Genomic DNA, 23,956 nt, shown 5'->3' with positions numbered 1-23,956 from the left:
AAACTGTAAAAGTAGCTCAGCTACAATCTTACGGCTTTCCTTAGAGCTCGTTTACTTTAACTAGATGATGTTTTATTGCAGATGTATTCCCAGCTAAAAACAATTTTTCGTCTTGGAGGAATTCAGGATTTTGATATAATTAAACAATTTAGGTTAATATTTGTTTCACGCAAGCTATTAAGCAAGCCCCCTAGAACAAGTGCTAATTGAGAAAGATGCAAAGAAGTGGAGTGCTGAAGTAAGCAGCAAATTTATACTGTTGATTTACAGCCCTATCTGCAACTTCCCCCCTCATTACAGCTCTCTCGCGCACGCTCTCATTCTCTGCTATAAGGCTCCCAGCTGCACTGAATCCCACTAAAACACCCTCCTTGGCTGCTATTATCTACTGCTTTCCTTAAAAAAGGAAGAAGAGGAAAAGAGAGAAGAGAGGTGGAGCTTGGTGTTATTCTCAGCGTACTTCCCTGGCTGCAACTTCTCCAAAATCCCTTTTGTCTTCCTGATTTTTTGGCGAGGAATGCAAGCAGCACAGCCGTAGCTAACAAAAGCAGACGTGAGACCAAAAACAACAAAAAAAAAAGAAGTTGGTGCTGAGAGGGTTAAACCTATTTAAGGGGTTAAATATGCAATTACCACTGACTAAAACCAGAGAGACATATAGATAAATAGAAGAAATGAAGTCCCCAGGTTCCATTCAGAAGCCTTCATCACATTACTACCAGACAGAAAACTCTTTAAGTACCATTTTCAGATGTTAAATCATTGTTCGTGCAGCACATATTCTCACTATTCCTGGGGGAACAATATCTGAAGACAGCGTGCTAACAAATGCAATCCAGTAAACAGGCATTTTTCCTCTTGTTGTTAGTACCTTTGTGTTCCAGCTCCCAGCTCTGTCATCCATGCCTTCGCTCTGCTTTGAAGTTAAAGTACTGAATGAGCGTTGTCATCTATTATCCAGAGTGTGCATGTAGATTATAAATAAGAAATAAAAGTGACTTTCAGTACACTGCTTTTGCATTAGCAAGTTGCCTTCTCTGTTACCTCCGCTGTCCTTCATACTTTGCTACCAACATTATATTAAAAACCTGACTTTAAGTGTTTCTTGTAGAATGAGAGACACATGCTATAAAATACGTACACAGCAGAGACAAAAGTTTTATTGAAACAAACAAGTCTAGCAGTTTAAACAGGTTCATGAGTTCAGCTTCAATAGATTGTTTAACCCTTATCTGCAGATGTCCTTCAGCCCACGATATGTTAATTGCGTGCAGTGCTTCGTTTGCATGCATGCTCCTGACAAAACAGAGCCTATTAATTACACTGAAGTTTATTTACAGAGCCCTTTTCTAGTATTGATCCAATTATTTATTAACATTTTCCACTGTAACAATCTCAGCCCCGTTTTTCACTTTAAGGCTAGCACGCTGATAAACACTGTTATCACACGAGTAGCCGTGCTGACCTATTTCAATTGAATCTGTTCGTACCTGGCCAGAAAACTCTTCTTTTCCACGAATGCACTATGTCAGCGACTGAGACATATTTCTCTGATTGCTTCAATCTGAAGAAATGTAAGAGCACAGACTCTCTCTGTTCGTTCACTTACAGTGGCAGAAACCTTGAATCTTCCCTCTGGCTTCAGCTGATTTCCAGTGCGGAGCCAAGAACAGAATCGGGACAACCGAACTTTTAAAGCTTGATTTGAAAACTGACATGCCTACAGCCTGGTGTCTTAATCCACACGTAGCGTCTACATTATTCCAGTTGAGCAGTAACAGAGCTGTTAGGGCCCCCAGGGGCGGGGAGCACCCAGAGGAGCACCCGCTGTAGGTGGGCACAGATGAAGATGCTCCAGCCAAGCAGGACAGGTTGTGGCACCAGCAGGGAGTCCTGCTGGTGGGACGCGGTGCCTGGGCCTCCAGAGTGGCACGAGCACCACCACGGGGGCGCAGGGAACCCGGGTCTCGCGCCCCAGCCACCCAAGTAGGCCTCATCACAAGGGCAGAAAAAGCTCAGGTTGGAGGGAGACCCAAATACTGTGAAACGTGGCTCAGCTCCACGCTAGCACCCAACGAGTATCCGAACGTCACAAAAGCCAGCTTCTGGGACAGCAAGCACAAATCTGGGCACGATACATTTCTTTTAAATAACTGCAGGACTTTTACACCTGCTAGCAAACTCCTCTTTATCCAGAGGAACATCCATTTCAGAGGGGCAAAGGCACACTCGTGCCCCTGTACTTCCCTTCACTCACATGTTCAGCTCAAAACCTTGGCATGCGTGAACTCTCGCACAACATCTGTGCTGTTTCAAGATGAGAGGGATACAGAGACCTGAGGAGCAAAGCAAGAGCTCTTTCCACTCAGGAGCGGAAAAGGCTAGACAGGATAAACTGCACGGGGACTGGCAGCGCCCTGGGTGCTGGTTGTGAAACCAAGATATCAGTCGAGACTTCCTGAAAATAAAAATAAGTCTGAGCACATTCCTCAGTACTGTTCCCTGCCTCCACAAATGGAAACAGCTTTCAGGGGCAGAACAGAAGTCAGCCAGCACTTCTGGCTTGGACAACTGTGTCTGTGGCACGTCTGCAGTTGCATATGGCCTGGCCAGGTAAGGAAACCTCTGGGACAGGCTCGAAGAAGCTCTCTTTCACTTCGTCACTCCAGGCGGCTTGGATCTTTCTTTCTGTCATGCTTTTGGATAAACAGGAACGATATAAGGAGGTTCAGCACAGTCCAGGGCCTTTCACTGGAACGTACGGGAACCAGTCCTTTCATAAAATGCTTTTTTCTAAATGGTTCAAGTCGGTATAAAGACCAGAGCAATGCAGTAATGATTTTCAAGCTTTTCACCTGCTGCCTCTCTCTATAATACCACAAAGGAAAAAAATCAGATGAAAAAAATAGAATGGAAGAAGAGACACATATCCCTTCCTTCTACCAGGATAAGATGAAAATGTGAGTGAGCTGAACAATCTTTCATTAGCAGATAGCACATCTGCAGGCAGCTCAGATAGCCTGAAGAATCCTGTTCGTCTTTCTCTTAGTTAAGGTAGCAGTGGAAGAGCATGATCTCCGGATGCAAGACAAATACCGGCAATTTGTGCTGCTGATCTTTCCACCCGTACAAACCTAGTTGCAGACCCAGGAACAGGAACCTCTTCTGTTCTGGGAAAGCACCAAGTGTGGGGCCTGGCCCCATCCTAGCCCCAGACAGAGGCGCAGCACTTCTGCACCCTGATCATTCGAGATCCTCGTGGAAGGTAGACTTCTGCATGAGAACAAGACCCTTTTGATATAACATTTCTTAGCAGCGCAACCACAGCCTCAACAGGTTGCGTGGGGTATGTCACTGTCAGAAGTACAGCAAGTACCCACATCAGACACTTGGAGCAAAGTCCAAACAAACAACTGTGCTAAGGATCCTGAGGTGTATTCTCAACACCTCTGAGTATTTCCTCTTAACAGCAATCTTGGAAGTTATTTTGCACTGTGCATCTCTGGCCTTATAAGACCTCAGTGGCATCGTCAGCCAGTGGTCACCTTTCCTCTGGTGATTCTGAGTAGGAAGACTGCAAGGGGCTAACGAGGAAAATATTGGCATTCCTCTCCAAGAGAGATGATCAATCCTTCAACTCTTAGCTGCTGTGTCACTAAAAAAAGCAGTGTCACATTACAGGATAGCATGCCAGAGATTTCCTGAAAAGCTGCTGTGGCTTTGTTTAGACGCTGTGATACTACATGCTGAATGCCTGCTGCTTCTGGAGGTCATTCCCTGGCTACCACAGAGGAGAACATAACAGCCTTTTTTTTTTTTTTTTTTTTTGGTTACGAGGGGCTACTTCGCCATCCATTTCCTGTCCATGAAACTGAACCAACCTAGTGCCAGTCCAGCTCCCTTAATTGGCAAGTTTGTACCTTGCCCAAGATTACTAACAAGTAAATACTCAGGAGTTTCATGAGCTCATTTAACACTAGCTATATTTTTCCAGTACGAGGGAATCAGCTCCTAAAGACAAGATCAGAGGAGGTGAAAAGCTGGTCTTAGGAAACATGAGATCAGGTACGAAAGGGATTCTTTGCTGTCAAAGACAATTTGTCAGCTTGTGATAAACCTGAAATGCTTCATGTACCAAGGATCACTAGACATTAGTTGCTTTTTATATGGCAATATGGTGCAGAGGTTTCAGAGAGAATATTGTTTTATGTTGATCATGATAAAACTCTCTGTAGCTTTGATAAAGCCTGCACACAGACATTTCATTCAAACTAATGAGTGATATTGGCTGTTGGATGCCGAGACATGCTCTTGATGCTTTCCAACGGCACAAGTCATAACTAGGACTCCATTCAGCCTGGATAAGCAACCGTGTTACTCATCTAAAGGGTTCTGAATGATGGTCCTGTTTCCCGTGTTTTCCCCGCGCACATCTGAAAAGGTACAGTGACAAAGGGAGCACCACATGTTGGCAGAGTACATCTCTTACCGCGGGGATCTCCTGGGTTCGGTCGGCTCTGAAAGAACAGTTGGCTAACACTGTAATCAGCCATCAAACAGCTCAGACCCTATGGGCTATTCATTCAGTACAGGCCTTTTGCTGCTCTGTTTTCCAACATCTGTTTCAATGCTTGTCATCTCCCTGCTTTAAACAAATGTACTGCAGATGTCTTGTCTTGTGGATGACAGAGATTTGGCAAAGAGAGGAATGGCGGCCTCCAAGTGACAGAGGCACAGTAATGGCAGTCATTACTGGGGGTTCTGGATGGGTTCTGTGCATTCAACATGAAATGTGTTTTATTCCCCTCTCCTTTAATCCTTCTGTTTTATCCTTTAGATTTTAGAGGCTGATGAAGGACTGGGATCAGCGTAAAGACTACCCTGCAGCCTACCCAGAGACACAGGGTGGGGATCTGGGTCTTCTCAAAGACTTATCATTGACACTCACAGTTAAATGGAAGACGCTCTCATTTGCTCATCTTTTGCTCCAAGGACAATCTGATAAAAGACTGGAGATGGAGGGTCACAATGTGTGGTAAAGATAATGGTTTCTGAGACCAGATTCTGGACTGAAAACAACAGAAAAGATACTTCCTCTGGCTAAGACTCTGCTACTGGAAGAAACAATAAATGAAATGAACCACAGAGATACAAAGACAAAATAGGGAGAGTTACCGTGGGTTGTCTCTGGGTGCAATCCTCCTATGTTCTCTCTTTAGCCCAACCCAGTTTGAGTCTCCACAAGGAAAACCAGTTACCTGAGACTGACATTTTGTACTTAGCGAAAGCTACTTCCGCCCTTATGAATGCATGAACTCTTTGATGTTTGGCTGGGATGAGTTATATAATAAGGTTTTGAAAAGCTCAGTTTTGATTAACTTAATTGGTCCCGCAGCGGTAAAGAACCTGGGATAAGCCAAGTGATGGTTGACTGCTCTTTCTGGTGGTCTGTCCCACCCCACGAAGGTGAGACAGGCATGTCCACTCTGTTTGGAAGGTCAAGTGCAGACGACTGAGGTCAGTCCAAGACGTGAGCAATCTTTTAAAACCAAGAGGAAAGACCTATTCATTGGCAGGTCTTTGAACAGAGGAAAAACAGTACAAGTCCCCTATTTTGACTGTAAAGACACCTGATAGAGTCTCAGATGACATTTTTATATGCAAGCTAGGAAAACACGGTCTTAACAAAACCACTGTATGTTGGAAATAGGTATTCATGGGTCACTGTCAGAATGGAAGGCTATAGCAAATGCACTTTGAAGACATCAATCTTTTTTATGAACACCACAGATGAAGGAACAGACAACTTAGCAAATCTGCAGATGACACTACACTGGAAGTGACTGAAAAGATGCTGGAGGACAGGATTAGAATCCAAAATCCTCTGCACAAAGTGGAGAAATACTCGATATAAAAATGGAATGGTATTTATTAAGGATAAGATGCTAAAATTTGGCTGGAATACCCAAACTTTGCAAATACAACAGGAAAAACAACTGATATCACAGCACTTCTTTGGAAAAAAAGTCTAGGGATTACAGTGGATCATATGTTGAACATGAGTCAACAGGGTCATGCTGTTGCAAAAATGGCATGCAACACACTCAGATACATAAACAGGACTATTGCCTACAAATCATATGATGGGAAATACTTTGTCTCTACTTGTTCCCGTAAAACTTCAGCTGGAGGATTCAAGCCATTCGAGCACTGCAATTCAGGAGGGACTTAGACTGAATGGAGAGAGTCCAAAGGACAGCGATCAGAGTGATCACAGGTCTAGAGAACACGACTTACAAAGAGAGAACTAAGAGTGTCCAAGTTCTGAGAAGACAGAGGGTACAGACAGGGAGATAACATTCAAATATGGAAACGGATGCTATGAAGAAAGGAGACAGTCTGCTCTTGTGCCTGTTACGGGCTCAACCGGAGGGAAGATATTTTACCTGCAGGATAAGCATTTTGATTAAGCGTTGGGAAGAAGCTTTCTAACAGAAAGCTAATCAAGCACTGGCTCACCCTTGCCTGAGCAGTAGTGAAACCTCCATTAAAAGATATACTTACTCTGGGCTTTGCTCTGCAGAGAGAGCCTGGAGGTCTATTTTTCTAAACTGCACTGAGAAAAAGGATTACAACAGCAAATCTGGGTTCATGGGCTGACCTATTCCATGGTGTGGCTGCTGCACCTAGCGAGGTCATCAGCCAACGCTAGGAAAGATACCACCACAGGCTTCTCAGCAGCCTTGGAAGGATCCCCAAGGTGGAATATAGCATGTCCTTCCCCGTCCCCAGGGAAAAGTACATATTTTTACTTGCAGCTTATGAATCTTTGACATACAGTCCCTATGACATAGCCTTGGCAGACCATATCTTTTATTTATTATGCCTAGCAATTGTCCTTGTGATCAATTAGGAAAAAAAGCAGGTGGTCAACAGACACTCCGAAAAATAAAACCCCTCTACAAAATAAACACCATAATTTTTGAGCAAAGAAAACACTGCAAACAGAGCTAATCACTGTGCAAGCCTTATAATCCAGTCCTTGCCCATGTTAAAAGACTAGAACCACCTGTAAAACACTTCAAAAAGCCTGCTCGTTATTCAGAGCGCTTGGTGAATCATTGCTCAAGTAAAATAAGGAGTCAGAACTATTTTAAACTCCAAATACTTGCCCTGTTGTGAAAAGGGGCTCAAATATGCCACCTAAGACTGGAATAACACCCAAGGCAGTCCCTGTGCCCGTCAATCAGGGACAGCTGTTCCGAACACCTGGAGAAAGTTTACCATTCCCAGCCTCCCCTCTGTATACCTAAACACGACAGCAATAAAGGAAGACTTGTCAAACAGAAAACGGCCTGCTTTTAACTTCTCTATAAAAAACCTACAGTTACCAGCATTTCTTGTACCTTGTTGAGTATTATGTTCAATAATATTAATAGGCTCATATTTACCGTATCTTAAAAGCTAACAATCCCACTGCCGGCACTAATTAAAAAGACAAGAAACTGAAAGGAAGCAGTAGATTATTTCTTCAATATGGATTCATGCCTAGATTTAATAAAACTTGCTTTAGTGTCCTAACCCTATGTTTGTTTCAAGAACACTATAAAAGATAAGTCTGCTTTTTGTTTATTGACTTGGAGGGTTTTTCTTTCAGATCTGCAATACAGCATTAAAACTATAAGAAGGTGATTAAGCAGACTATTTTTGCTACACAAAACAATGTTCCTGCTACCCAAACAGCATGTTTGGCATGGTGGCTGTCAGTCAAAAAGCCAGGTTATAGCGGGAGTGAAGCAGGGCCCATCCCACTACCTGAAAGCACTACTCAACTGTTGGAGAACAATAAAGGTAGGCACTCTATTCCCAACAGATTGGCTTGGGAATGAAGGCTTGGGAACTGGGTTAGGTTTATCTATAACTATCCCCCTGCCTGCCCCGTGACCTTACAGAAAACACTTCACGCACAGTCAGAACAGCGTACAACGGTCAGCGTTTCCAGTGGGCAGACTGTGTGGTTTCCTGTAGCTACAGAGCGCCCTGCAATACAGCCCACCCCAGCCCCCACAACCATCCCACACATGCTCAGCAGATCTGGTGCTTTCACCCTGGTGGATGTACCCTGCACGTCCATACCAAGTGTCATACATGTTCCCAATAGGCATCTTCCTTGGAAATGTCAGCTTTGGCGGATCTCGGCAGATCCTCTTAGGTTGCCTTAGAGCGCAAGGAGAAGGGCAGGCCCCTTCTGCCCCAGGAGACCTTCCTGCAGAAGTAAGGCCCAGCTCCACTTGGGACATCATACAAACACGCTCAGTTTGCTGCAGCGTGAGCTTACCCACGCTAAGGCCACCTATCGCTTCGCACCGATGTGCCAATAGCGGGGAGAACCGCAACGCTGGCATGGCCTAACTTTTAGCTTCTTGACGCGACCAGCTTATTTTCACTGAAAGACTACTCCACAAAGACCTACTCCCGATTTTACTGCGCCGTGATAGGGAACCTACCAAATTGCACTTTCGGAACTGGTAACAACTCATCATGAAACTAATAATGCCAGACAGAGCAGCACCTTACCCAGCCCATCCATCAAAAAGGTCCTAGCCTTTCCAACAAAATCCAGAAACAGTTGCTTTCCATATATACCTATTCTCTGGGTTTTACGAAAAGAATTATAAAAGTGGGTACATAACGCATCACAGTAAAATAAAGACATGCTACAGCATGTTTCCAAAAACAGTTTTTTTCTGTGCTAGAAGACTTTCAGATCAGATTTCCTCTTTCAGCAGAGGGCCAGCAAAAGACTCCTGAAGGCAGCTGAAATACACTTTGAGGACCTGAGTGCTACAAAAACTCCCCCATGCATGAGAATTATAGTATATTTTATTTCTTGTCATTACTGCAAGATGATGGGCCCTGTTGCTTCATAACAAGTTCCATTTAATGTTCCTCCTGTCTATCTGACCTTTCTCCTTCAATGAATCACTGAATTATGTGGAAACAAAAATATGAAAGGAGGATGGTTTAACAACAAAAGTGCCCTAGCTTCCTTTCTGAGAGAGCAGCCAAAAACCCCCCAAAGTTCTGGGTCTGCTGCTGATTAAGGATGACGCCTGGTACTAGGAAAGATCCACCCAAGCCTCTGCCTACACAATTCTGCTGAACAGCAAAGGACCCTAACCCTGTTGGGATTTTAACAGATACCCGATTGATTACAATAAAAAGGAGGAAAAGCCTTGGATGTCAGACAGTCACTGATCGTACTACATTTTATTAGAGTTGCAGTTCTTTCCTGGCACTGTTTTTTTGGTATCAGTGATATAAAAAGCCATTTTTAAGGAAAACTTAATTCGAGCAAATCAGCAGCAACCACATTCCTTTAGCTTGTGATCACTCTAATTCAAGCAGACAAGATTTTGTTCCCCTCCTTTCCCACACTTAATTTCCAGGCACGGTTTACTAAAGTCTGAAATCCCACCTGAACTTTGGCAAGTCTTTTAACAAAAAAAAGAAAAAAAAAAAAGGCCCATACACAAATATTTGGCTAAGTGACCCACAGCAAATTGCATAATGCCAGTTAAAAGTTGTGTTTTTTAAGTATCAGCCCCAGAGGTTTTATCTGAAATGAAATCCTGATTACTTCAGATTCTGGAGGCAAACTCTGACCTTGCTCTGCATCTCCAAATTTAAAACACTTGAGTTGTGCCCCTCAATAATGATGCTGCTTGCTAGAAAAGAACAAAATGCTTCCAAAAATTTGATTATTTCCACTCAAAGGTAAGAAGGTCCAAAATATGTATGCAAGAATTAGTCCTTAGTAAGCTCAGCTTAGAAACCTGATAAAAAGAAATTACCCTAAATTGGGAATACAGTGCCCTATGAAGCAAAAAAAATGACCCATCTGCAAGCCTGCAACTGTCTTCTGTGTGCCAGTACACCTAGTGATGTTTCCTTCTGTAATAATCACAGTCCTCAACCCTTACGGCTGTTAAATGAGAATCTGGATTATGTCAACACCCAGAAGACAAGAAATCATATCCGTTTCTCGCCTCATTTTCCTCACTTTGTCTTGGAACACGGACTTCTCTGGAGGGCCGGGGCTGAGGGGGAGAACTACATGGATGGGTCTTGCAGCACATTGCCAGATAGATTAAATAGCCTAGCTCTCTCCAGCCTTCGCTTTATGAGCCTTTCTTTCAGCAGCCCCCCCAAAAAAGAACCTTTTAAAGAAAGAGAAGAAATATGAACACATTGAAAAGCCCAACTTGTAACAAAGCTGGCACCTGCCCCAAGCTTCACAAACGTCTGAGATGCGACACTGACATTACAGGCACAATATATAGCTTTACAGGAAGAATGAAGATACATTTGCACTATCTAAAAAAGGCTGGAAACACATTTTTATATGTTGAAAATGGAGCGAGCATGGATAACCAATCACAGATCGCAGCAACAAAACAAGCAAGACCCATCTTGTAAAACTGTAATTATTAAATGCCTCTGTTTATGCTAAGCATTCAAAAATTACCTTCTGTTAATTTTTTTAATTACTGGGGTGCTATATAATCAAAACAAGCTCACGAAATGTACTGTACTCAGGAGCTTTGCACCTTACTGTATATCCCCATCTCCACCTACAACGTTACCGTTGTAAACTACAACAATACCGCTGATCCGCTTTGCGCTTGCTGCCGTACCCCACGGAGCTCCGCAGGAGAAAGCACACGAACGCAGGAAAAGGACACCGTGGCCTTTGATTCTGGTCTCATTTAAAAGTATTCAAGTCAGACAAAACTCCACCGAAACCAAGTTACATTAGTGACAAAACAGTGCAATTGCTCTTCCGCTCCTGAGGCACTGCCAAACAATCTCCCTACGTGCCGCGCGTTTCCAAATAAAGTTAAATGACTTTTAAAATATCAGCAATCCATGCAGCTTCCTGGTGGTGGGAAATTACTTAAGCCTTAATTCAGCAAGGCACTTAAGCCCAGTCCTAATTTTACAGGCCTGAGAAGCACCAGTGACCTTAGTAAGACTACTCACGCACTTAAATTTAGGTACGTGCTTAAGCATCCTGCTACACAAAGGCCACCATGAGGAACACGAATTAAAGGCAACTTTATGCCTCAACAGCCCTACCGTTTTAAGTTTGCTGTATCACAGGTTTAGGCGCGCTGCTTATTAGAAAACCTGCAATGGAGGAGGAACAGGCTCTAATAATGACATCAGTCATTTGAAATAGACCTTTAATTTATATCTAATGCCTCCTGAACTTCTTTCTCAGCGCACGCATGTGCTGCATGACAGCTGTAAAATATTCCTTTGCGGAGTTTCCCTAAACAGGCCTCCGGAACAGGTAACTTTTTTGCTTATGAGTAAGCACAAGCAAATACAAGGGGAGAGCACACACCTATGAAAACAGCAAGGAGCAAACATTTCATGGGTGAAGTTTCTCATGAGATGCAAGGTTAAAAAACAAACCAGCAAACGTTTCCAAAGTTACATCTCCTTAAAGAGCCCATATAAACCTAAACGATTACTGAATGATTTTAATTTACAAGTGAAAGTAAAACCAGCCACTGTAAAAAAATAAAATAAAACACAGAAATAGGCACCTACAGTCTGAAGAAGACTTCTGGATTCAGATGGGCACATAATTCAGGTAATTAGATGTCTAATGACCCAGCTTCTGCATGTACATGCTTGTACACACACACAAATGCACAACTCTGGGAGCCAATGTCAAGGTGCTTTGAAAATTTAAGATTTGTGCAGTTATTTATCAAAGACCTTAGAAGCAAAATAAAATAAAACCAAGGCAAGGCAAAAAAAAAAAAAAAGCTCAGCAACCGCAACATAGTGGCAGTTTCCCCTTACCCTTCGACAGTTGGAGAAAATTTAAGGCTTGTTGATGTCAATAAGTAGTTATAACAAAGATATTAGCAACAGCAAAGACAGAGAATGCTGCACGGATGTTCCCAGCATGGTTCATTGACAAGAGATCTAAAAATTGAATTATTAAGGAAAAAAATCATTGATTCTAAAATCCAGGCAAGGTAGCCAGCCTATGTTAAAACTTCTTTAATTTCTCCAGCGCTGCTTCATTCCTAAGCTCTCAGAGCCACAGCTTTTCCATTGAAAAGCAAAAGACATTTTACGCACAATTTTCCTTCTACTAGAAAGAGGTATATTGTGCCCTTCAGTGAACATAAAATTGATATTATCATCTCTTAGTTTATATCTCACTACTTAACCTTCAGATTAAAAGTTATTAGATTTGAATGACTAAAAAGACATCATGTCACCTTCCGTGCAATGTTGGGAGATGGGAGAACTTGGGGGAAAAGTATGAATGATAAAAGCACAAAGTTACTAGGAGCGTTAAAGTCATTTTTTACATTCGCTGTTGAAACAGCACCACCTCTAAAAATGCAGTGATCTTTTCGTGATGCTAGTGTAATCATCAATTATCGGTGCGCTACAATACAAAATCAGACACAATCCCAATAACCTGCATGTAGTTTAATCTATACTCTCAAATGGCTCTTTCAATAGCAACAGCAGTTTAATAATTAGGCTTTGTGTCTCTTGGGACAAAATGACTCAACATGCACGCTCCCTTAAAGTCTAACAAACAAATTTGGTCTAACCCAGTTATGTCAATATGAAACAAAGACTTTATCTTCGATCTAGTTTAGCAGTTTTGTTCTAAAGAGATAAGTCCACACCATGATCAGTGGGACCATAAAACTCTTGATGCAGTTTGTAACCCCTCCCCACGGCTTGCTGAAGTAAGATGAAACCCAGTAAACCATTTAAAAATATATACACCATTACTTTAATTTACTTCCTGATAAACCCAGAATTCTCTCTAGTCTAATCTTCTTTCTGATCCATCAAATTAAGCAGCCTCTCAACAATATACCAAATCACCCCTTTCTTTTACATGTTCTTCCTCTTCGGACACAGACAAAATCTGAAGAAACCACATGTTCCCTCTGGAATTGGCTTTCTTCAGTGTAACACTTCGCATCTCAGCATTTCTCAAAGCAATTGCTGCCAAAGGGCCAAACTGCGACGTCTTCACACTGATAGCACAGACGCAGCAACCGAAGCCAGTGAGACCAGTTGTGAAGAAATGATTGACGTGGACACAGATACCAGAATGTAGTCCAAAATTTCTAATGAAACACGCTTTTTTATCTCCTACATATGAATAAAACTGCATTTCTCATTTGTGTGGAATACAGGGGTAGAAAGTACACAATAGGAGGCACTGAAAAGATGATGCATAACTCTCAAATTTTGTTCAAGGAAAAATAACTTCTTTCCTTATTTTGTGGACACCTGGCAAACATGGTATTTAACTAAACCCTCCAGAAAGTTTAAAGTGACACTTTATAATTACAGTATAGTTCAGTTCAAAGACAAAGTGAAGAAGGGAAGCTTTCTTACATAAAGCTCAATTCTTTATACAAACTTCCTTCTTGTTTCTCTCTGTACCAGTTGCATTTATATTGGTATTCTAGTTTGTCATAAACATAGTGACCTTGTAACCCTTTTTATCAAGTAATCTATGCACTACCTAAAAGTACACTACACTTCATCAGACAAGCTATAGGTTTACATTATACAAACATTCAAATTCTGCCTGCTCAGCGCAGGTTGTCAATAAATGCAAGCAATTGCAAAACAGCAATGTGTGTTTTTTTCCTTAAGAGAACACTGATATGAGCCTGCCAGTTCTGCAAAATAAACTCTTTGCAATCTCTGCAGCTAATCTGTCAACAAATTACTATTAAAGTCATACCTTCTAAAAGTTCAAAAGCATTCTGGATTTATCACAAGATACTGAGTTTTATACTCGTGGGGCAGTACTTGAAGTTTTGGTATCAAAGTGGATCTTTCCATTGATGTGGAGAAGTTTGTTTTTCTGCCACCATGCAACCCAGTATTTTGTGTCTTGCTCTAATATACTGGAATTCCACTTTATATTCATGCTCTTTATTACATTCACATTTTTGTTTCTCTACTAATAATGTGAAGAATACCTTAATGAATAGTCCCATGGATAAAAATAAATCACAAATAAGTATTATTTATTTTATAAGCTTAAAAAGAGAACTGACTAGGACTGAAGCATCAAACCCTCTATTTGAGTAGACGTCAGAAACCACTGAAGCAACTGAAGCTGTGATCATGGACATTAAAAGGCAGTAAGGCAGTTTGTCCCCATAAGTCTTTATTTCTTCCTCCTTGGTAGGTTAAGAGTCACTCCCTCATTACATACTTCGTGTTGGAGCTTCCCTCACTCAGCATGCCTTTCTGCCCGTGGGTCACCCTGCCGCCCTTTCTGCGCTTTCCAGATCTGTTGGCTTTTCGTGAGCCAAGAGATGTTGCTGGAGCTCTCTGGTGCCCCAGCTGATGTAGGTCCCTTGGAGGCAAACTCCAGAGCCACGTTCCCTGACCCTATGCCAAATGCCAGGTTCAGGTCTTGCTATGAGGTCTGAAGACCATGGTGACCATCACGCCTAACTCAGGGCACCCAAACCCTGCCTGCTCCCCCTATTTCTGACATGACCTATTTGTTCCTCAAAGGTGCTGCCCACCGGCTCCCTGGAGCTGGGAGGGAACCCCTCCCATCCCTCAGGAGGTACCAAAACACTGTGGGAAAGAGTCTTCCTTCCCTTTTAGACTGGTTCTGGTGGTGATTTTTCCCATACCTATCTCCATTTCTATCCGCCCCTTCTACAGATGTACTGTTCCCAGAGTAGTCACCTGTACTGCTTTTGCTCTCTTTGAAAAGTATCTTATGTCATGATTACAAACATAAACATCAGTTGGAGCTATTTGTCTTCACTATATATTGCAGAACTGGCCCCAGATTTGCCATTCCCAGCTAACAGTACATTTTATAAGATTCCTAAGGCAAAAGTAACTTATTATCACTCTCTGTCTTCTTGCATGGCAGAATCACCCTAAGATGACATGGAAAGTGCAAAACCTGTCCTGTGAGTCATCCCTGCACTTATTACAAGACAGCTCACTTTGCATATTATTCCTTCTAACATACGAACATCTGTGATGCTCCATATTTTTCCATGATAAAATATTTACGAGTTTGTGAACTTATTAAAGCTTCCTAGAAAAAACTGGAAGTGTTTGTTTCCCTTTCTCACAGCAGCAAAACAGCCCTCATAAATTCATAAAATTAACCAAAAAAAAAAAACCCACGAACCCATGAACCCAACGCTTCATATAAACTATTATACGTCCACGTTTCTCTGCTCAACCGTGCTCACCATGGGAATACATAACTAACCAGAACAGCGAAGCTCAAACTACCCGCCGCTGATTTTTTTCCGACAAAACAAGCGCCAGGTGGCAAAAAGAAAAGATTTGAATGAAATGCTCTTAAGAAATAGCTGTTTAATTCAGAACCCATTCATTTGTATTGAAGAAGCGTTTTGTAGAACGCATTCTGTTAAGTGACCTGAGAGCATATGTTGTATATGGAGAAACATCTAAACATTATGCTCCATGTTGTATGTGTATCTGTAAATGCTTGCATTAGCTGTCTGAAAACAACGGGGTTTTTTTTTTTGTTGTTTTCAGCATTTAAAAATACTTCCCAAACACAAAGATTGATATTTTTACTCTAGCTTTGATTGTCCTTTTGTTATTATCAGGGTTTTTTTTTTTTTTGAAAGTGAGCGTTGTAAACTTTGCAATCAACTTGCTTTTGAAAAGGAAAACTCCATGGAAAAGTTACTCATCAAAACCAATTAGCAGCAGAATTCAAACACAGAACATAAAGGTCTTTTACAAACTCGGAGAAAAGCAAGTTAACCGAACAGGTTTATTGTCCTGGCAGAGGCGGAGGATAAATAAACTATGTGCCAAAACCTGTGTTCTGCGAAAGCAGGCTGTAAAGTCATCCTGCCCACCCCACCGCCGCGTCCTGCTCCCAGTGCCGGCAGCATGGTCCGGGCGGCGCTTTCAGTTGGTGCTGGGCACCGCTCGGGAGCCCCGCGCGGGAACGAGTCTGTGCCGCTCCTCCACCGAGCCAGCCTCGGCGCAAGGCTTCCCCAAGGCAGACTGGGCAGCGGTGGCAAGACGGGGACAGCCAAGGGCCGCGCGTTTCCCATCTACAACACGCTCCAGTGTTTTGGTGCGGGTGCGCCCGCGCCCCTCTCTCCTCCCCTCTCCGAACAAAGAGGGCAGGGAGCAGCGTCGGAAACCTCCCCGGCGCTCGCGCGGAAAACGCAACGCAATTACCTCGTTGCGATAACGAGGCCTTTTTAAGGAGAGAGACCTTTTGTGTCCAACGTGCTTTCCTGTTCCCATTTCTCGTCGCCTGTCCTGTATTAATCAAAGCCGTAACCCCTGTTGTCTTTGCACTACGAATCAGAATGTGCCCCTGGCGAAGAACGAGGGAAAAGTCAACAGGAATTAAGTTTCAGTGCAACTGTTTACTCAACTGTGGCCTGCAGTTATTGAAATTTTATCCGTGGTTTTGTGTGACTACTGCAGTAATGAATTCAGCATGGCTGTGATTTTCTCACTGATGGTATTCTCACTTCAAGGAAAAACCTGTAGGATGAAAATGACTGGAACGACCAAAGGCTGCGCATTCAGCATCAACCATTTCCCTGGCTTGTTTAATTATGGCAGCTTTCTCTCTCAGGTTGGCAAACGGGGTCCCTTGCTCCTTTTCAAGCCTCCAGTTTGCCTTGTTTTTGACTGCAGGTTTTTCTTCACCACAACAACCTGCTAAAAAGATCACTGTACGCGCAGGGGCATCTTAACCAGCTGCCAATTGCTTATTTAAAAGGTTTTAAGAACGCTTATTGCGCGAGAGAAACTGAGGGTTAGGCGTAAGCGTATTCACGACGGCTCTACCGCAGCCTCTGTCCCCAAACATGTTAAGGATGCACGCCCAGCAGCTTGCTGCAAAATTTCCTACGAGGGTTTCAAAATTTTATCAGGGAAAAGAAAGCAACCAAATGTATTATACAGATGATTTACACTGGCGAACTTGGTCACTTCCCAGAAAATACAATAATTAAAACACAAAGGGAAAACATTAATACATAATTTTGCTCTGATTCTTTTGCAGTGAAAATAGTCCTGGCACGTGATTAATTTATTTATTTCTTCTAAGTTTTGCTGCGGTAGATACCCCCCCAAACTTCTTCACTAATAGAAACCATTCTGTTGATAGAAGTTGCTAGGTTATATTAAAATTTGTTGCAAAAACAAAACTTCACGTTAGTGTATTTTCCACCCTGTGACATTATTTGGGAAACCAGTTATTTGTATACGGCAGTTCGCCCAATTACAGCCACCAGGCACACGCAGGCAATGGAAGCGAGCTCTGATCTTTGCATCTCTCCAGGGAATGCCTGAAAACAAACCCTGGAAGAAAAATCTAACGTTTCCCTTTGCATTACGCTTGCAATCCTCCGCAGACAACGATGTAAGGAATGTCGTCGGCAAGTCCTAAAAGCATCCTCTGACGGGCAAATTCAAAGGGTTTTGAGGGTTAAATGCGCTACGCTTTTGCTGTAAGTAGGAAATTTGTAATATATGTTACAGTACCTGCTGTTGCTGAAGATGTGCTAAATCTGCAGCCCCAATTTCAACTGAAGGTGTCTCGCCGTTTGATCTCACTTCCCGTAGGCTGCACTCTAGTAAATGGTTGCCACCGCTCGCTCCATTCTGAATGGCTGAACCGTTACTTTTTGTCTCAGTCCCAGATTCTTGCATCATGACTCAAAAACCTGAAATAATTTAGGGAAGGGGGGGGGGGGGAAAAGCAGCTGTTAAAACAGTTGCTGTATATAAGGAGACATGCCCTGTTTTAAATCCTGCCAAAACTGTAAACATTTGTCATTTCCCTTCATACGATTTATCTTTCATTAATGGTTCATGCTACTAGTTTATGTTTATTTATCTGTTGGTAAAGCTATAATTTTAGTAAGTAAGTTCTGTTCTAAATATAGCATTATTTGCTCAACATCTTTTTTCCCTTAGAGAAAAAAAAATATTTTCGAATGAACACACAGAATCCATAATTAAATTTCTCTAGTTACATCTGGATGCTTTTCTGTCTTTGAAACCGATGAGTCACCCTTTGCAACACATTATGGACAGTATCAAAAATTTGATATGCAGTACGTAGGCGCTGAGAGGTGAAGCCGAGCAGTCAGTATTTCAGTGTCCCTTCACACCATGATACTGCCAAATCAGCGCCTTTTATTCCTATGATCTGAATAAGGGTAATTTAGGCTGCGTCCACGATGTGCTGAGCACCATCAGTTTTCCCTTGGAGCAACCTCTTCGCATGTTAGAATTCGTTCAGTTGATCACAGAACGAGGGTAAGTTTCTTGGCTATAGATCTGGTCTGACTTTGCATGTGCCTTAGCACTAAGGCACTGCAGCGAAGAGTTATTTGCAACAAACCACGTATTTGGTTAAACATTGTCTTCATATTCACAGCCAGCTGGCATGGCTGCGTAACTCTGAGGATTTCCGTCCCTGGGTGTTTTATAACGCCGCACGGAAAAAGCCCATCAGCTGGTCGCTGGCTGCAGAGCGAGGATGACCCCACCGTTGCCCACCACGGAGGTCCTAGACTTCACACGTGTTTCTCTGGCAGTGCTTGTGAGCAACGAGACCCCCAAACAAGGCAAATTTGCCAGTTTTCAGCTGCACTGACCTTTCTCTTAGAGATGTTTTTATGAGTTGTTTTATAGGCATTTCCATCTGCCAGGCACCAACTTACAGAAATTATTGACCTAATCTACTTCTGCTGACCCACCCTTCCTTCCACTCGTGCTCCCGTTCTCCCTCATCCACCCACTCTCACCAGCACGGACACCAGGTCATGTTGGCTGTGGCAGCACCCTGTGCAGGGACGACGACAACCACCACCACCACCACCACCACCACCACCTGGAGCAGACCAGCCCTTTGGTCAGCACTGAAACGACAAGGTGCTTTTCCAGCATCACTCCCCCTCTACAAAACACCTTGAAAGGAGGCAGGGAGAAAATCTTGCCTCCCTGCAACACGCTCCACCAACACGCAACCATTTCCATCCCGCAGCCCTGAGGCAAAACGTTGCCTACAACATCATCAGGAGGCAACTGCAAAATTGCAGTCTGAAGAGGACAGCAAGGGTGCTGCTTGAAGGCCTCCCTGGCCTGGTGTGAGGGTGGCTGTTTGGAGGTCTGATCCAGCGGGGAAGACGGCAGAGGGTAAGCCAAGGGGCATACTCGGAGCACATTTCCCACTCCGTACTAACTCACTGCGTGCACACTCTTAACGTGAGCCAAACGCCTTTGTGCATGGTAGTTAACTTTGAAAGCAAATCGCTTTACCCCCAAGACAGAGCCTGGCGTGCTCCCACCTGGGGATTACTGGGGAACAACTGCTGTGCCATGAATTCACGCCCTGCACTACTCTGCTGTAACTCCCCTGTGGAGACCTGCCTTACGTTTACATGAGCAGTCCGGAGAAGTAGATAATTTGTGCTCGACAGCTTGCTTTCGGAAATGAAAAGTTCATATTTAAGGAGGAACCTGTTTGAAGTCGGTAACTCTACCCTGATTTAGAAGAAAATCCCCCCTGCCAGCACAATAAGGGAAAATATCAATCAGGAAAGGAGAGAGAAAGCAATTTTCTAATGGAAAAATACTAGGGGAAAGTACTTTCCCCAGAAAATTCATACCAGCATAATCGAGAGCCCTTGGCCACCTAAGGCACAACGCCTGCTGCAGACAACGGTTCTCCCCTCCAGCATCGGCTCCCTTGGGTTAAAGGCTCAGAGCAGGCAGCCGCTGCCACGAGCATTGCCAGAGTGGCCTCGCTGCCAGCCAGAGGTGACATTCAACATCAAACCCCAGTTCTCGTTCGGCTCGGCCTAGAGGCCCACTCCAGCCGAACGCACAAATACCAGGCCACTGATTAATTTGGTAGCTTTAGATATTCATAATGGTGATCCATACAGCTGATAATCAAAATGTCATCAGTGAGAAGCAGCTGACTAACGAGGGCTTTGTGATTGACACCGGAGGCAGGGGGAGCCACTCATTAGCAGGACCCCGCTCCAGCCATGAAGGGAGCTATTCACGCTGCCTGCCGTCCGAGCCTATGGAAGGTGGTAGGACAGATTCAAACGTTCCGATTACATTTAAATAAATTTCAGCTGGTCTGTGGAAACTTCTTTCAATCTGTTTTGTGAAATCTTCGAATTATGCAAAGAGACAAAAGGGCCTGGGGGCTCATTACAGTGCTTCTGTCAACTCTCCTGCAAAAGCTTCAGAGATCTAAACTAACCCAAAACTTTCCTAACGGCACCAGCAAATGCTTTTTCGTTTTAACGTGATCCAGTTCTGACACAGATGGAGCATGGTGTGTTTTTCATTTTCGGCACTATCAGGGAAACTCACAGACATGGTAAGGTCTAAATAACTGTGCTTACTCCACCCACATAACACACAGCCCTGGACTACCGATACAGTAGTGATTGCACAGCACAGGTTGCTTCAGAAACACAGAAAGGAGAGAATCTCCAGCCAGCTCACAAATTAGTCCAAGGTACACCAGACAATTTTTACATGCTGCATTACAAAAAGGACACATCACTTTTAACCAGAGATGAATCAAAAAGAGGGAACTGATATAATCCTTTTCCTTCCATCTAAATTTGGGGTCAAGCTTCAACTGGAGTAAATGGACATTACGTTAATTTGTCTCAGCTGAAGATCTGGACAAGGATGAACATGTACGACTGGCTTAGCGAGTTAAACTCATGGACTCGTCTCTGATCGCTGTGATGCCTGATGGCAAACAGGGGATGGCACGTCAACAACACATGTCACACTCAGAAGGTCCTAGGGTAGACCAAGCTGACTGAGGAAGGACATCCTAAAGAACTGGTAGCAGGTGCCTTCATCCGATACCATAACGGAAAGAGATGCAAAAATAAACACATGCCTGAAGAATAAAGAAGGATATTTTGTTTCCAAACACTTCCAATGCAACAAGTTGACAGGAAGCAGGAACCTGGATAAACTACTAAGGAGGGTCAGAGAAAGCCCTGCCCGAAGCCCTGAGATGCCTCTGACAACGGCAAGAAGAATGTGCACCACTGAGCAGCAGATCTATCACTGCCTGATCACAATTTGTTGGCTTGCCCTTCTGAGCCAAATATCCCTGGGACTCAGGAAATAATTCACAAACAAACTGGTCAAGAAATTATTTATTGCCTCTAAGATTGCAAAATGCTCCTGGAAAGAAACAACAGTAGAAATTGCTACAATTTTTCCAACCTGTAGGACTAGCAGAAGGAAGGATTATTTATAGTACTTCGTAACAAAAAGATCACTGAGTTTTTGAGAACCTTTTCCATGAAAAACTTCATGTTCCATTTTACATGTTAAAGTCACCAAGCTGGTCACTATTAGCCACTGAGCTGCACAATGTAGGCTCTGAACCTTTTATTGGCCATGCCCACCTTATACATTCAGGAGGATCAGCAGCAGCTATCAAGAAAATGGAGCTGCAAATGGCGTTTGCAAAGACAACATCCAAACAGTAAGAAGAAAATTATGATGATTTGAACTTTCAGGGTTTTGTCCACTCAAAAATTATTAAAAAAAAAAAAAAAAGATGAACATCTCTGTGTAAATTTTGCTTTAAACATTTAAACATTCCTGGGCGCTCAACTTCAACATAGCCCCAACTGGAAAACAATACAAAACAAATGCACTTTGCTAAAATACCTCAAACAGAAAATAGGATTTTCAAGGGAGATAAGATAAAACTATTTATTTCTTCACTGTAGTTAAATGTGCATTGATATAAATAATCACAATTCGGTTTGATCATTAGGCATCATGTCATGAAAATCAACCTGCAAGAGCTTTCTGCAACAGTGATTACTATCTGTCTTCTCGAGCACACCCAAATGAGCTAAGGTGATAGTACACTGAGGATGGCTGAGATAATTGTCTCTCTTCAGCACACAGAAACAGGCTTTAGACAAGCCTATTAGTGAAGTCCGTCGTTCAAAATTTTGAAAGAAGAACGCAAAGCAAGGTTGACTTTATGCAGCAAGATGATATTCTGCAGGAAATGAACTGAAGATTCAGGTCTAGCATTACCATCAGTGAGTCTGATCTGAATACAACCTAACTAACTAAAATAGTACTGAAGAAACTTTAATGCATAATGACAGACTATACGAAACATAGTAATCTGCAAAAACTTCCATGACATACAAGATACAATGTTCTGACTTAAGAAAGTTAGTGGCAAAAAAGCACGTCTCATGAGTTCTACAAAGCAGAATGATTCTCCTAACAATTTTGCAAATGAAAAGTTATTTGTATGGCTTTAAATAGATGAGTTCTTATTAGTATAATTATCTTTCTTTTTTTCCAAAAAATTCTACACTACTCCAAGTTCGGAGGGATCTAGAATGACTCTTAAGATTATTAAAGATGATACAAGATGGTTTTCCCTACGAAGGGATCAAAGCTAAGTTCCAGTGTGAAGAACACAACAAACTTCCACGGTTGTCCTCGTAAAAGTTCATCCTGAAATCAAGAAGATCATGTGAAGAGAACTGTTCTCAACTGATTTATATCAACTTTGTCTAAAAATCTCATGGCAGTGACCACTTTCTCAAAATTCTGGTCTTAACCTGCACAAAACCTTGTCTAGTTTTGATGCACAGCCAAATTAAAAGGCAAAGTGTAGCCCATATCACTGGTTAATATGTTATGTTCAAAGTAACGGGGAAAAATTTCAGTGGCGAGAAACCAGAGCAATGCGCACTGTCAACGGAAGGAGAATAGTTAATCGTCTTCCAAATGACTGGGAGAGAAGTAGAGAACAGCTCATTTCTTAAGGACCTGGTCAAAAACTGAAAAAACATAGGTTGGATGTGAATTCTGGCTAAGTCAAAATGACCTTTCTGAGGTCTCCACTGGGGATGTTTTGAACTGAAAAGACAGAACCTGAAGGAAGCCTAATTTTGAAAATGTTCTGTGCTTTTTCATAAAAAGGAAAAATTTGTAACACGTGACAAAGACCAGACGCTGCAGATACACATCTCTTAGCTCCACTGGCCCATTCAGATGAGCAAGGTTAAGCATGGATATTAGTAAGCAGGAGGCAGGCACTGAAATGTGCAATTTCTGCAATTCTCCTACTAGCATCGTTTCTGAAGACTAAGCAGCATTGTTTAGTGTCAGCATGAGGGAGGATTTACTTACCAAAGCAGAAGTCAGAATAAAGACCCACTGCAAGTTTGAAAGACTAACGGACAGATATTCAAATGTATCAGATGCCTTACAATACGTGGAAGCATCTGGTAAGACATTTTTAAGAATCTTGAACAGGCACCAATCCACATCTGTAAGAATCTCACCACCTTTAAAAAAACTCTGGGCCTTAAAGATTTTCCTTAGGTGATATTTTCCTTCCAGATTTGACCCGGAACACACTTGCAGAACATAGCCTGAACACTTCAGAATTACTTGCAAGGCTGATGTTTGTATTTTGGCTATTATTTTTTAGCAGTTTTTACAAATACATGCACATAAAGATCATTCAACATTTCTGTCCCCCGGGAACAGAGCTAGAGCAAAAATGTTGTCATAATACATCCCTTCTTTGTCACATTTGTGAAAGATTTTAAGCTAACAAAAAGTTCAGTCTTTATTCCAGGGCAGTTAATTAAGGTTGACCAAGTCAGGCAGAAGTAAATTAACTTGGCTGATCAATTATTTATATGAAGCAGAATAAATGCCCTTAAAGAACTCGGCCCAGCCATGAAAGGATGTGTAAATTAAACTAAACACAGATTTATAAAATGTATTTCTACTTTTATGGACAGAAGAGTTAATGGTAAAATAGGCTTTAAGTGATTAAATGACAGAG

General features: G+C 42.5%; 1 protein-coding gene across 38 annotated transcripts in view; it reads right to left on the bottom strand.

Annotated features, from left to right (window-relative positions):
* FOXP1 (forkhead box P1) overlaps nt 1–23,956 on the bottom strand; it is a 388,378-nt gene that overhangs the window by 147,426 nt on the left and 216,996 nt on the right. For 31 of the 38 annotated variants that reach the window (XM_068907674.1, XM_068907678.1, XM_068907673.1 and 28 more), the window contains one exon: nt 17,602–17,783. The exons of 4 other annotated variants lie outside the window; for them this stretch is intronic. In XM_068907674.1, coding sequence (XP_068763775.1) covers nt 17,602–17,772 — 171 coding nt within the window. In that variant the 5' untranslated portion in view covers nt 17,773–17,783. Of the gene's footprint in view, nt 1–871; nt 1,067–17,601; nt 17,784–23,956 lie in introns of those variants that run through there. 3 more of the 38 variants (XM_068907702.1, XM_068907703.1, XM_068907704.1) reach the window with 3 other exon arrangements.

This window comes from Struthio camelus, chromosome 14 (genome assembly GCF_040807025.1).
Source record: "Struthio camelus isolate bStrCam1 chromosome 14, bStrCam1.hap1, whole genome shotgun sequence".
Taxonomy (NCBI): Eukaryota; Metazoa; Chordata; class Aves; order Struthioniformes; family Struthionidae; genus Struthio; species Struthio camelus.
The sequence above is the reverse complement of the archived record's forward strand: the minus strand, read 5'-3'. Positions and strand labels throughout refer to the sequence as shown.